General features: G+C 54.1%; 4 protein-coding genes across 4 annotated transcripts; all 4 read left to right on the top strand.

Moving 5' to 3' along the window:
* The first annotated feature begins 382 nt into the window (after nt 1-382).
* Nucleotides 383-2,848, top strand: BDZ83DRAFT_281815 (YT521-B-like domain-containing protein). Its single transcript, XM_060502137.1, has 4 exons — nt 383-447; nt 541-1,447; nt 1,502-2,016; nt 2,068-2,848. The coding sequence occupies exons 2-4, from the start codon at nt 589-591 to the stop codon at nt 2,677-2,679; spliced, it is 1,986 nt and encodes a 661-aa protein (XP_060365812.1). The 5' UTR covers nt 383-447; nt 541-588; the 3' UTR covers nt 2,680-2,848.
* Nucleotides 2,849-5,045: 2,197 nt separating this feature from the next.
* On the top strand, nt 5,046-5,789 carry BDZ83DRAFT_575717 (hsp20-like protein; the record flags this gene model as incomplete). The annotated part of the gene is made up of 2 exons (XM_060504842.1): nt 5,046-5,540; nt 5,604-5,789. The coding sequence occupies 2 exons, from the start codon at nt 5,046-5,048 to the stop codon at nt 5,787-5,789; spliced, it is 681 nt and encodes a 226-aa protein (XP_060365811.1).
* A 717-nt stretch (nt 5,790-6,506) lies between these two features.
* On the top strand, nt 6,507-7,673 carry BDZ83DRAFT_575806 (DNA repair protein rhp51; the record flags this gene model as incomplete). Its single annotated transcript, XM_060504855.1, has 3 exons — nt 6,507-6,599; nt 6,658-6,805; nt 6,862-7,673. The coding sequence occupies 3 exons, from the start codon at nt 6,507-6,509 to the stop codon at nt 7,671-7,673; spliced, it is 1,053 nt and encodes a 350-aa protein (XP_060365810.1).
* Nucleotides 7,674-8,104: 431 nt separating this feature from the next.
* BDZ83DRAFT_618270 (nucleoporin Nup120/160-domain-containing protein) lies at nt 8,105-11,951 on the top strand. Its single transcript, XM_060508069.1, has 3 exons — nt 8,105-8,877; nt 8,935-10,992; nt 11,046-11,951. The coding sequence occupies exons 1-3, from the start codon at nt 8,235-8,237 to the stop codon at nt 11,882-11,884; spliced, it is 3,540 nt and encodes a 1,179-aa protein (XP_060365809.1). The 5' UTR covers nt 8,105-8,234; the 3' UTR covers nt 11,885-11,951.
* The last annotated feature ends 66 nt before the right edge of the window (nt 11,952-12,017 follow it).

Here is a 12,017-nt window from a genome sequence, read left to right as displayed (position 1 = left end):
TTCTTCGTCCTTCCCGTCATCTTCGGCAGCTCCCCCCCTTCACCCCGGTACCAAAGACTACGCAGTCCCCCCTGCTTCGGGCTCTTCTCTGCATTGGTATTGGACGCCCAGACGAGCTGATCGCCTTCTAGGAATTTCATTGAGCCACACATCGCACGCGCTCCTTCCTGAGCAGGGTTAACTGCCACATATACCCTTGGGCGCTCGGAAGCGTGACTTTCCAGAGAGAAGCCCCCCTTTCCTTCAAAGGCTGTGCAAACTAGCCACATTGGCCACAACGTGGGCTTTCACTCATCTACCGCAAATAGCTCAATCTCGTTGTGGCGCCTAGAATCATACATACTTCCCGTCACATCCTGACCGTCTCTCCTCTCGTCTGGGTTTTGCTCCGTTAGAGCTGTCAGTCGACCCAGAGCTCCGGGGGCTTGGACTAGTGCTTCGCCGAAGGTATAAACTACTAGATAAACCTCAGTCTGGCTTGCTGGCGCCGTTGGTCCCGGCCGCCGACGTTTGGGCATTTTGCTAACTCGATTACGACAGTTTGTGGGCGGCTTAAACTCCGATACAGCGCGCACCATCACCATACAAATGGGAGATGTTCAGTCCCCTCCCAAGGTCACCGAGTATCCTATTGTGGACTCTCACCAGGGCGTAAACGCAAACGTTACGAGTGTTTCGCCGATTTATCTAGACGAGAAGTCGAGAATGGAAGCTCAAGGCATCCCCCATCCGCAGCATCAGCAGTACGGCCCTCCGCAACATGCCTTTTCGTCTCAGCTCGACATGGCTCAGCAGCCCGCAGCCGCTCGCCCCGGCAATTTCAACATGAACAACATGGCGAACGCGCTGCCCCAGCCAAACATGAGGCATGGGCATTACGTGCCTGGTGGCCAGCCGCAGCATCAACAGCAGCGATTTAGCCCGGCTACATCCTCGCCTTCGATGATGCCGCAGATGCCACAGATGGCTCCTCAGTATCCTGGCCAAGGCGCGATGTCCATGGGAAATCCGCAATACTACATGCCGCAGCACCATCAGATGCAGCACTACTACACCAACCAGCTCTCTCCGACTCAGCAGCAAGTTCGCCCAAACATGGGATACTACCCGAACCAGATGGTTATGAACCACCCGCAGCATAATCAGATCCCTCAAGGGTATTACTATCCTCCAGCTGGCCACTACTCCCAGAGCCAAGCTCTTCACAACCCCATGGTCTCGGCACAGTACATGGGAGCGAACACCGGGCACAGTGACCCTAGGGTCATGCCTCAAATGCCCAACGGACTCGACCCTAGCGGTATGAACGCTCCTTCAAGCCACAGGTCAAGCGGTATTGCACGCCCAGTGCCAACGTGTGAGAGAAGCATCACTGACCGAATTGTAGATGTGGGTGAGGGCCGGTCCGGGGTTGTACGCGGGCCACCGCGAAAACCGCGCCAAAGTGGTTGGTCTTCCTGCAATTCGAAAAGCAAAACTTGCTCGCTGACAACGTTATCAGGACATGCGATCTGGGTTGGAAATCTTCCGCCTCAAACCGACCTCATGAACCTCGTCCACCACGTGTGCAAGGAAGCGAACGGTCTTGAGTCCCTGTTCTTGATATCGAAGAGTAACTGTGCATTCGCCAACTTCAAAGACGAACAAACATGCGTGACAGCTCAACAAAAGCTACACGATTCCAAATTTCAGTCCGTTCGACTGGTCAGCCGCTTGCGCAAGAGCACTGTCGAAGGCGCAACAGGTGTCACAGCACCTACAGGCCCAGCGGCCTCTTCTGGATCGCAAACGCCTCACGACGTTGCTGCACCGCCAAGCGCTACTGAAGCCACCACCGAAGTCGCAGTGGCAGAGTCCAATGACGTCAAGCCCGTCGCCGCAGTAGAAGCAACATCTCAGAAGGACAAGTTCTTCATCCTGAAAAGTCTGACTGTGGAGGATCTCGAGCTCAGCGTCAGGACGGGGATCTGGGCGACCCAGTCTCACAACGAGGATACACTGAATGCTGCTTTCAATGTAAGCAGCATCATGAAGGTCTAGTCTTGCATCTCTAACTTATTTCTATAGGCCGTCGACAACGTCTACTTGGTATTTTCTGCGAACAAATCGGGCGAATATTTCGGATACGCGAGAATGACTTCTCAAATTAACGAAGACCCGGACGCCGCGATCGAGTTTGCCCCCAAAGCACAGTCAGCTAACGACGCCGACTTGCCGAAGGCAATTCCTACCGAACCCACAGAATACGCGCCCAAGGGCAGGATCATTGACGACTCGGCCCGGGGCACCATTTTCTGGGAAGCAGAGCGCGAGGACGGAGAAAGCGGTGACGAGGAAGAGGAAACCGAGGTAGAACAAAGCGATGCGAGCAGCCGTAAGAGCGGGAATCAAGAAGGCGATGGTAACACCAAGGCTTGGGGGAAGCCCTTCAAACTCGAATGGCTGTCGACGGCACGACTGCCATTTTACCGTACCAGGGGTCTTCGTAATCCATGGAACTCGAACCGCGAGGTCAAGATCGCGAGAGACGGCACCGAGCTGGAACCTTCCGTCGGAAGAAGGCTGATCGGGCTCTTCAATAGAGTCCAGAGTCCTGGCCCAGGATCAGTGCCGGCCATGCGGCCCGGAATGGCGATGATCGCAGGATATCCGCCCATGAGGCCACAATATCAACAATAACCGGCACTGGCATTACTGGCGACATGGCCAGGACTTCTCTTCTCAGGCATTAGTTGATTTGGATCCGGACTCTGTGGTTTACGATCGGTTGGACATGTTTTTACGACAACAGCCGCATATGCAGGCCATGGCGAGCGCTGAGATGGTTGGTTATCTGGATGCTGCTTCTCAATGTACCTAATCTGGCTGTATAATTCTACGAAAGAGTTTGGTGTATATTGCTCATGATTTTGGAGTTGAAGCGGCGTCGCCTGGGCGATATGACAGCTACCGGGAGAGTTGGGGCGGATGGACCGGTCAACTGAGCAGATTTTCTCCGTTTCCCATATACCGCCCTATGCGTTTGAATTCCCACTTGGTCTGGCGAGATGAAGGCAGAAAGCAGGACTTGAAAAAGTTGGTTAACATGCCATTTCCACTGCGAATCCAAGACATGTCGTCGATCAGCTGTGGCACCTTTCCGGTGGCGACATCCACATTGTGGCTTGACCCTGGAAGGGATGAACCCGGACGAGCGTCGGGATCACGACTCGAACTGCGACCTCAAACCTTAATTGGCAAGGTTTCCTCGTCGCATGGCTCACCAGGCGCGTATCATTCGATTGCCGGTTTCTTGTTACTTGGAATTGATGTCAAGATGCGCGAATTGTCCACACAGTTGATCACGGAATTTCTGTGGGATCGACTGCAACATGTGACCTTTCAGTCAAACTCAATTCGATGTTGGGGTTCGTCGAAAAGTGAAGCTAGCGCGGATGATGTACCGTTGCAATTGAGTGGGCAACTGTCAGATTTTACCGTCAAGGGTACGGAGTGACCACCATCTTCAATTGAATCCATGGTACGGACCTTGAATTCCTGCCACTTATTTTTCGTGGTATCCGTACGAAATCGATATCATGTCCAAGATTCTGCGGCGGGGGTGGTATAATTGCGACGGGACGATTACTGAGGGTCTCCGTCTTTGGAGTGAGGCGAACGTTTTCCCCCACGTTATGAGGTACACTACCGCACTACCAGGACCACTGTATTGTGAAAGACCAAACCCCAGAGGCCCGGAGATGCTACGCTGTGCGGGCTTGACGTATCCGCAGGTTCTCTACTTAAAGCAGGTAGGAGCTTGACTCAGCTATACCGTAGGCTCCCATCGGCATCGGCTCCTCCTTCTCAAACAGCCTGCTGCATTGCAATCTTTTCCCTCTCAATCCCCCCCCCCCTCTCTCTCTCTCTCTCTCACTCTCTCTCTCTCTCTCACTCTCTCTCCTACCCATGGTCCCATAGAAAGTGGGCATAGATAATTGTGCAACAGGTTTCGCGGGAACCAGACCGGACATGCAGACTAAAACGGGAGTCGCCGTGGGCTGTACCACACTACAAACCCCGATTTGTACGATCCGACACGATGATGGGGATCCCGCGGGCTGGTTTGGAATAAGAGTCTGGACCTGGCCATGGGCGATTGAGAGCCTGGACTCTTTCTTTTCTGTCGGCTCTCTGTCATAGCCAGGTCTGTGTGACTGGGCGGGCTGGGGGACCGGCCGGGGAGGGGGGGGGGGAAGAAGAGGGAAGAGGTGCCACGGCACGGACCATCCGTTTGACGTCAAGAGACGAAATTTGATTGGACAGGCGAAGGATTGCGTCTTGCTGGACCCTTGTCGGAGGCCGAAACTCTAAAAAGTAGGCGAGGTGGATGTACCGCGGCGATTTACAGCGCTTTCGAGAGGTATTCGTCGAAGGTCTGAAGATGCGGTTTCTACCTTATGGATGTTAACTGGTTTATCGTATTGATCAATGGGGAATTGTTGACTGATTGAGGTGGTACAGAGGGAGTTGAATTCACTTGAACGTTTTCTTCTGTGAAAATCAATGGGGTTGAGTTGAGTAATGTATCGCTGCAGGGGTGGCGGAGCCAATGGAAACCGCTGGAAGGTTCCAGCAGCTTCCACGCTCCCGAAGCTACCAGAACCGTCTCTCGTCGTGAGGCTATCGCCATAGAGAAGCTTACAGATCCCTCCAGAACAGGCTTTCACAGCATGCGCGTCCCTTCCTCGGTGTGCGAGTTCATTCTCGAAGGGCCTTGTAGCGGATTCTTTGATTTTTCAGCGATGTTTCCGGAAAGCTTGGGAAGGCACGATGGTGCCTGCTTGAATTGTATAAATCGGTTGTCTTGATCGCCTCTTACATCGATTGCTTCTCATCAGATCAGAACATCAAGAACAACAATAAGCACTCACAGCTACAACTCTCTCAAACACAACATAAAACAACTAGCTCTCGTAACCGCTACAATTTTTCTATTCACAAATCAGTCCACCATACAACCACTTCACACCCTCACAACAACCAACAATATCAACACAATCAAGATGGCTTTCTTCCCCCGCAACTTCTACAACTCCGACGCCTCCTTCACCCCTCTCTTCCGCCTCTTGGAGGACTTTGACAACTACTCCCGCCAAGGCAATGGCACTCCTTCCAGCGGCGCGCGCGGCACCCACCGCAACCACGTCCCGACCTTCCAGCCAAAGTTCGACGTCCGCGAGGTCGAGGACGCCTACGAGCTCCACGGCGAGCTCCCCGGCATGAGCAAGGACGACGTCTCCATCGAGTTCACCGACCCGCACACCCTCCACATCCGCGGCCGCGTCGAGCGGTCCTACACCGCCGGCACCCCACCCGCGGGCCTGCTCCAGTCTTCCGCAACTGAGATGAGCGGCGCCATCGCCGATGGCAGCAACAACGACGCCGCCAGCACCACCACCAGCAGCGCTGAGCGCCCTCGCTCGCCTCACCAGGCTACCGTCGAGGATGAGGAGGACGACGAGACAAACTCCACTGCTCAGCCTACTCCCGCCACCACCGTCGCCGAGGTCGACAAGCCTGCCTCTGCTGTCGCACACCAACACAACCACGCCGCTGCCAAGAAGGAGCCCGTCGACAACGCAAAGTACTGGGTCTCGGAGCGCAGCATCGGCGAGTTCAGCCGGGTCTTCAACTTCCCCGGCCAGATCACGCAGGACGCTGTCTCGGCTGGCTTCAAGGATGGTATCCTTTCCATCCGGGTGCCCAAGGCTCCCAAGCACGAGACTCGTCGCATCTTCATCAACTAAAGACGGACCGTGACACTTCCAATTGTACAACAGCATTAATGAGAACTGAGTGGATAGGAAATGGGACTTTGATGGAGGGATGGGCATTAATGGGTCTTTGCATTGGGATTGGTGTTTCGGGTTTCTTTCTTTCCTTCGCTATCTACTAGCAGTGATAATGAAATAAGTTCAAAAACAAAACGATTGTATCCAGCTATAATTCGTGACTGTCCAATTGTGAACTTAACTGGACTCCAGATGATTGAGCGAGAGTGTTAAGCCCGGGTTTGAGCTGGAAGCTTCGATGCGAAAAGCTATTGCAAGCTCTTGGAAACAGATAGCATTATTGCAGACGGTAAATCAAATGAACCGAAGCCGCGAATGCCTCATTTGAAGATGTCATAATTGGTACTTCCTGCACTGTTACCTTGGGAAGTCTTTGGTGCGTTCGATGAAGGAAGCAAGGAGCGTCTGAGTATGACGCTGACTCCAGGCACACGGTGGGGCCGACCGGCTTCTTAATTGCCGCACGTGATTTGGCGTATTTTGCTGTCAGTCAGTCGCCACCACCAGTCATCCCCGACGCGTCTTAAGAGCCCGCGTTTCGCCCACCATCAACAATTTGGTAATTGTATGAACACCTAACTCGTTTCCCGACGTCCGATTCCGCGCGTGCACTGCTTCCACTTCCCTCGTGTATACTCACCTCGACGTCTCGATCTCATATCTACGAGCACAATGGCCGACGCTGACGGCTATGATGAGAGCCACAATGGCGATGAGAGCGGCATGACCGGGCCTGGCGCGCCCACGCCACTTACTGCGCTCGAGGTAAGCTCAATAATACTTTCTTCATGTCGCACACAGCGTGCTGATGAATACGTCGAAGGGAGTTGCCGGCTTGACGAAGCGCGATATCCAAATGGTCGTCGACGGCGGTTTCAACACCGTAGAATCAGTAGCATATACCCCGCGCCGCATGCTGGAGCAGATCAAAGGCATCTCGGAACAAAAGGCAACCAAGATTCTCGCCGAAGGTATGAAAATCCCAACTGATACATTCGTGCGAATCAATCTGACTGAAGGGAATCAGCCTCGAAACTCGTGCCAATGGGCTTCACGACCGCCACGGAGATGCACCAACGCCGAAGCGAGCTCATCTCTATCACAACTGGCTCCAAGCAGCTGGATACACTTCTCGCCGGTGGTATCGAGACCGGATCGGTGACTGAGCTGTTTGGAGAGTTTCGTACGGGTAAGAGTCAGATTTGCCACACCCTTGCCGTGACATGTCAACTGCCCTTCGACATGGGTGGCGGAGAGGGCAAGTGTCTGTACATTGACACCGAGGGTACCTTCCGACCCGTTCGATTGCTGGCCGTCGCCAACAGATTTGGTCTCTCCGGAGAAGAGGTCCTCGACAACGTGGCCTATGCTCGCGCGTACAATTCAGACCACCAGCTTCAGCTTCTCCAGCAGGCTGGTGCCATGATGTGCGAGACCCGATTCTCGCTCCTCATTGTGGACAGTGCGACGGCGCTCTACAGAACCGACTTCTTGGGCCGAGGTGAACTCTCTTCGAGACAGACTCATCTAGCCAAATTTATGCGCACGCTCCAGCGTCTTGCCGACGAGTTTGGTATTGCTGTGGTCATCACCAACCAAGTTGTCGCACAGGTTGACGGTGGACCGAGTGCCATGTTCAATCCTGACCCCAAGAAACCAATCGGCGGTAACATTATCGCCCACGCAAGTACGACAAGAATCAGCTTGAGGAAGGGTCGAGGCGAGACTCGTGTCGCCAAGATCTACGACAGCCCCTGTTTGCCGGAGAGTGACTGTCTCTTTGCCATCAACGAGGATGGCATCGGTGACCCAAGCCCAAAGGACCTGGAGAAGGAATAGTCTGCGGACATATGGGTACGGGACGACTAGACGAAAGTAGCTTGTGATGGTGTTATGCGCATATGAGTGAGCTTTGATACACCCCCGGGTTGGGAAAGATGGCATGCATTGGTGCTGGCGTTGGGCGGCAATCGTTACACTGGAGTTGTGGTATTTCTGCTGCCAATTGTGCAGATTAGGTGCGGAGCCTTTGCTAGAAACGTAATGAATCGAACTATCTTCGGAAAGTCCCAAGCCTGCCATGAATGCTGACAGATGCACCGTCATTGCTTCCCTCTATCTTTCCTTGCATCCATTCTTTGAGTCTGCACCTTGTGCATGTACCGTGTGAGAACTGTGTACGTGCACTGCAACACTGTATCAAGCTGGTTGCTGTTTTGGGAGTAGCCCCACCGGGCGCGTAGGAGCCTTCAAACTGGAAATTCCATCGACTCAATCGCGACGAACTTTTTGCTGCCACAGATTGCTTAATGCGCCGAGCCCGACCCGCGACTCTCGCGGCCTCTTCCTCTTTCTCATCTACGGCGTTTGAGGATTTCACAGGTTAGGGGCAAATCGAAAATGGATTCCGCCGACACTCAATACTTATACCGAGAGACTCGTCTCAACCTTGAACCGGCCTCCGCCTCGTCAATCATCAACATCCGCGTCCCCTCGCTGACGTCGCACGGGAGGGGCGCGACCCGCAAGCTCACATCCGGCGACAAGAACATCAGCGAAGACGAAGTCAACTTTCGGCTCAAGAACCTCGCTCCCGCTTCGTCCGTCTACCACCGCAAATGGCACGATGCACCGCGCAGCTTCCTCTGGAGGCTGTTGGATGACGGCCTCGTCCTCAGCCTGCGAGTGGTCGACACCTGCCGACAAGAGAAGACGATCGATGCGCCGCTGATTCTCAATTTCCGATTCACGGTGCCGATTCAATCATCCTGCGTTGCGTTCGCCGACCCCCGAGAACACGATGCGCTCTCCATGTTCGTACTCGACGAGGCCAACTGCCTCTACTCCTTCACTCTCCGCCCCGACTTCTTCAGGAAGCGCTCCGCCATCGAGGCCGGCCCAGGAGATGCTTGCAAGGTGTATCAGCCAAAGGTCTTTGGATTCAAACATCCGCATCGCATGGTCGCCGCGAGCACCGATCAAATTGTTATTTCTCTGCACGACGGTGGGCTGGTGAGGTTGGACCGAAATAAGACACAGGATTGTATGTCACTCACCCTGCTGTTACCACACCAAGGGTTCCACACTAACTTTTGCATAGCGACGAGCAACCCGTGGAAGGAGACGATCTATAATTCACAAGGATGGGCGCAGGGCATTCGGAGCTACCTCCCGTTCCAGCAGAACCAGTCTGTCCGATACCGCAACATCCACATGGATGCGAGCGCGGCGACGTCGATACAGGTTACAAACCTGGGCCTTGACGATGCGGCATTCCTCTTTACAGTCTGCCTCGACCACCGCATGCGCATCTGGAACCTGCGGACAGGCCAGATCTTGTTCACCGGCGACATACTGAATTCTGACCGCAACCCACAAGAAGTCGGCAAGTGGCAGATTGAGCCTACACAGACAAATTTGTTGCAGCTGGTCGGCGATGGAACAGGCAGCAGGATGTGCGCCACGTACTCGCCCATTGGAGCTGGAGAGTTCAAGTTCTGGAACATCAAAGCCCGCGACAGCGACACCGTTTACGTAGAAGATGCGTTCCCTGATACCCACCTTACCCCGTCATCACCGTCGCTTTCAGATGTTTGGACCTTGGCGGACTTTGTTCTTTCAACACTGGCAGATGGCGGCATCCAGTTGTGGACATTGTGGAAGAACAATATGACCTACAGAGTCCAAGAGCTGGATCTCAACAGAGACAATATCGCCGAGTCATGGGAAAGCGAATGGGCGTCAGTACACATTGACACAAGTTATCCTACCGCGCCGACCTCCGGATCTTCTGATCCCACGGACCCGACGGAGAAGTGGTTAGATCTTATCCTCGCCCCTGGCCGCTTCACCAAAGCAACCCTCGAAACAGCTCTGTCTATATACGAGAAGGGGCTTTACTCTCAAAAGGAGGGCAGCTCGAAGAGTCAACAAAAGGGCCTGGCAGAGTCAATTTGTTCTGTTCTTGCCTCAACAGCATCATTGGACCGGAACTCGGCTGGCGGTATGGATTATGAGCAATTCCGTGCTAGCAGCGAGACCCAGTGGAGGAGATTCTACCGTCTTCTGATCGAGTTGGACAAGCAACGTGGCGAGGCAGTTGCATTGGTCCTCGACGCAGAATCTGACATGACGTGGGTTGTGTGTGCTGATGCTATCTCCGCCATTAGAGAATGCAGCTCACTGGAGCGGCTGTACTATAACCTCTCGCGACCGGATGAGGCGTCGGAGAGAATAGCAAACCTTGTATCGACGGGAGTCGGTTTCCTCGATGCTATTTCAGACAGTATTCAACAGGTCTGCACTGCCGCTCTGCGACCTGAGATTTACGAGGAGACTCCTCGAACGGACTATGAACGACTCCAATACCTCTTTGACACCACTGCTCTGTGGCGCACCGTCAGTGACGAAGACTGCGCACAGGTCATTGAGAGTCTAGGACAGTCTTATACCGGTGTTACGATGGATCTGTATGAAAGCCTTTCGGGTATAATTGCGGCTACAGAGGACTCCGGAAGCCGCAAAGCCCGTCAGCCGCTGACAGACTTTGGAAGGAAGCTCATTGTCAAGGCTGTTCAGGAGACGATTGATCTGCAATGGAACATCATCTTCAGTCAGGTCCTGCTTCTAGTACACATGGAGTTTGACTGGGATCAAGAGGAGGATATGCTCTCCAAACGAATTGACGTCGGTGCTGTGTTCAGACAGTTCCTCGAGTCACTTCGTCGGTTAGAGCTGCTTCGATGGCTTTCCAAGACGGAAATCACCGTTCCTATTGGCAACAAGAACGAGCGCAACGACTCCTTCTCCGGCTCGCCCAGCACCACAAAGAGGACCGCAGAGGAGACGCAGACCGTCACCGCACTGGAGGGCAATGTCGGTCATCTCCTTGGCTTCGTCGACGGCAGGAACGAGCCTCTGGCTACGAGCATCACAGACATCGTCACGGATCTCTGTGCTTCCAACAGCGATATTGAGGTGTCACCTACTCTAATCCAGTGCTCCCTCATCAGAAGAGAGCGGGCCGATCTTGCTCTTGAACTCACCCCCTACTGCGCCCAGACGCCATTCGCCATCTACATCCAAGGCCGTGTTTTCCTTGCCCTGAAAGACTTTGCTTCGGCCGCCTTCCACTTCCGTAAAGCGGCGATAGGCATGAGTAAGTCGACAGCACCTTAGCTGTGTGGAGAACAAAACTAACGTCAGTGTCAGGTGTCAAAGATGTAGATGTCGACCGACACAGCAGCGGGCTGCTCGACGACACCGAGTGGAACCTGCTCAACAAGGGGCCGGCTAGGTATCACTGCCACGCAGTCGCTCTGTTTGAGAAGGCCAAGGCGTACTCATATGTGATCGAGTTCGCTGGATTAGCAATTCAATACTCACACGCCAGTCCCGAAGCTGCACTGGTCAGAAGCGAGATGCTTAGCCGACAGTTCAATGCGGCGACGGTGCTCTCACGTTTCGACGTCGCCCATGCTAGTCTTCTGGCCATGAAGGACAAAGCAATGCAGCTCTCCTCCCTTCGCAAGCTAGTCGACAAGATGTGCGAATCGTACCACAACAGCGAACTCATGTCGCTGCCGTTCCCGGGTCTACAAGACTCGATCGACGACATCCTAGCACAAAGGTGCAAGGCGACCATGGATGTCCTGAGCGGCATCCCGTATCACCAGATCCTCTATTCCTGGAGAATCAAACACAACGACTACCGCGGCGCCGCCACGGTGCTGCTCGACCGCATCCAAAAACTGCGGCACGCCGGCGAGGGTGACAAGCTCATTGGCGAGGACATTCTCGATACGGCGGTCACGAAGCAGTACCTGCTGCTCATCAACGCCCTCAGCTGCGTCGACCCGAAGCAAGCGTGGATCTTTTCCGAGGAGTTGCCGCCTCCGAGCTCGAGGGAGTCGACGACCTTCCAGGGCAAGCGCGAGGTCGTCACGTTGCCGGACCTGCGCAAGCAATACCAGGACGAACTCGACCGTATCGCGGCCATCCAGAATAATCAGTTTGGTTTCGAGGCTGACGATGCAATGGACATTTTGTAAATGGATGAAATGAGCGAAAGAACAAGATCAAAAAGTTAAAAAAGGCATTGCGGGCCAAGGTGGGGAGGGGGGGGGGGTGGTTACTTCGTAGGGGATGGGGAGAGCATGTGTACAAGTAATCAAGAACGCGCGA

Source organism: Colletotrichum acutatum, assembly GCF_030867785.1.
Source record: "Colletotrichum acutatum strain CBS 112980 chromosome Unknown BDZ83scaffold_38, whole genome shotgun sequence".
In the NCBI taxonomy this organism is placed as follows: Eukaryota; Fungi; Ascomycota; class Sordariomycetes; order Glomerellales; family Glomerellaceae; genus Colletotrichum; species Colletotrichum acutatum.
Note: the sequence above shows the minus strand (reverse complement) of the source record. Positions and strands in the feature narration are given on the sequence as shown.

Coding starts and splice junctions, on each gene's coding strand:
- BDZ83DRAFT_281815 (XM_060502137.1), top strand. CDS start 589: ATGGGAGATGTTCAGTCCCCTCCCAAGGTCACCGAGTATCCTATTGTG. Junction 1,448..1,501: donor GCGAAAACCGCGCCAAAGTG/GTTGGTCTTCCT, acceptor CAACGTTATCAG/GACATGCGATCTGGGTTGGA. Junction 2,017..2,067: donor CACTGAATGCTGCTTTCAAT/GTAAGCAGCATC, acceptor TTATTTCTATAG/GCCGTCGACAACGTCTACTT.
- BDZ83DRAFT_618270 (XM_060508069.1), top strand. CDS start 8,235: ATGGATTCCGCCGACACTCAATACTTATACCGAGAGACTCGTCTCAAC. Junction 8,878..8,934: donor CCGAAATAAGACACAGGATT/GTATGTCACTCA, acceptor ACTTTTGCATAG/CGACGAGCAACCCGTGGAAG. Junction 10,993..11,045: donor TAAAGCGGCGATAGGCATGA/GTAAGTCGACAG, acceptor CGTCAGTGTCAG/GTGTCAAAGATGTAGATGTC.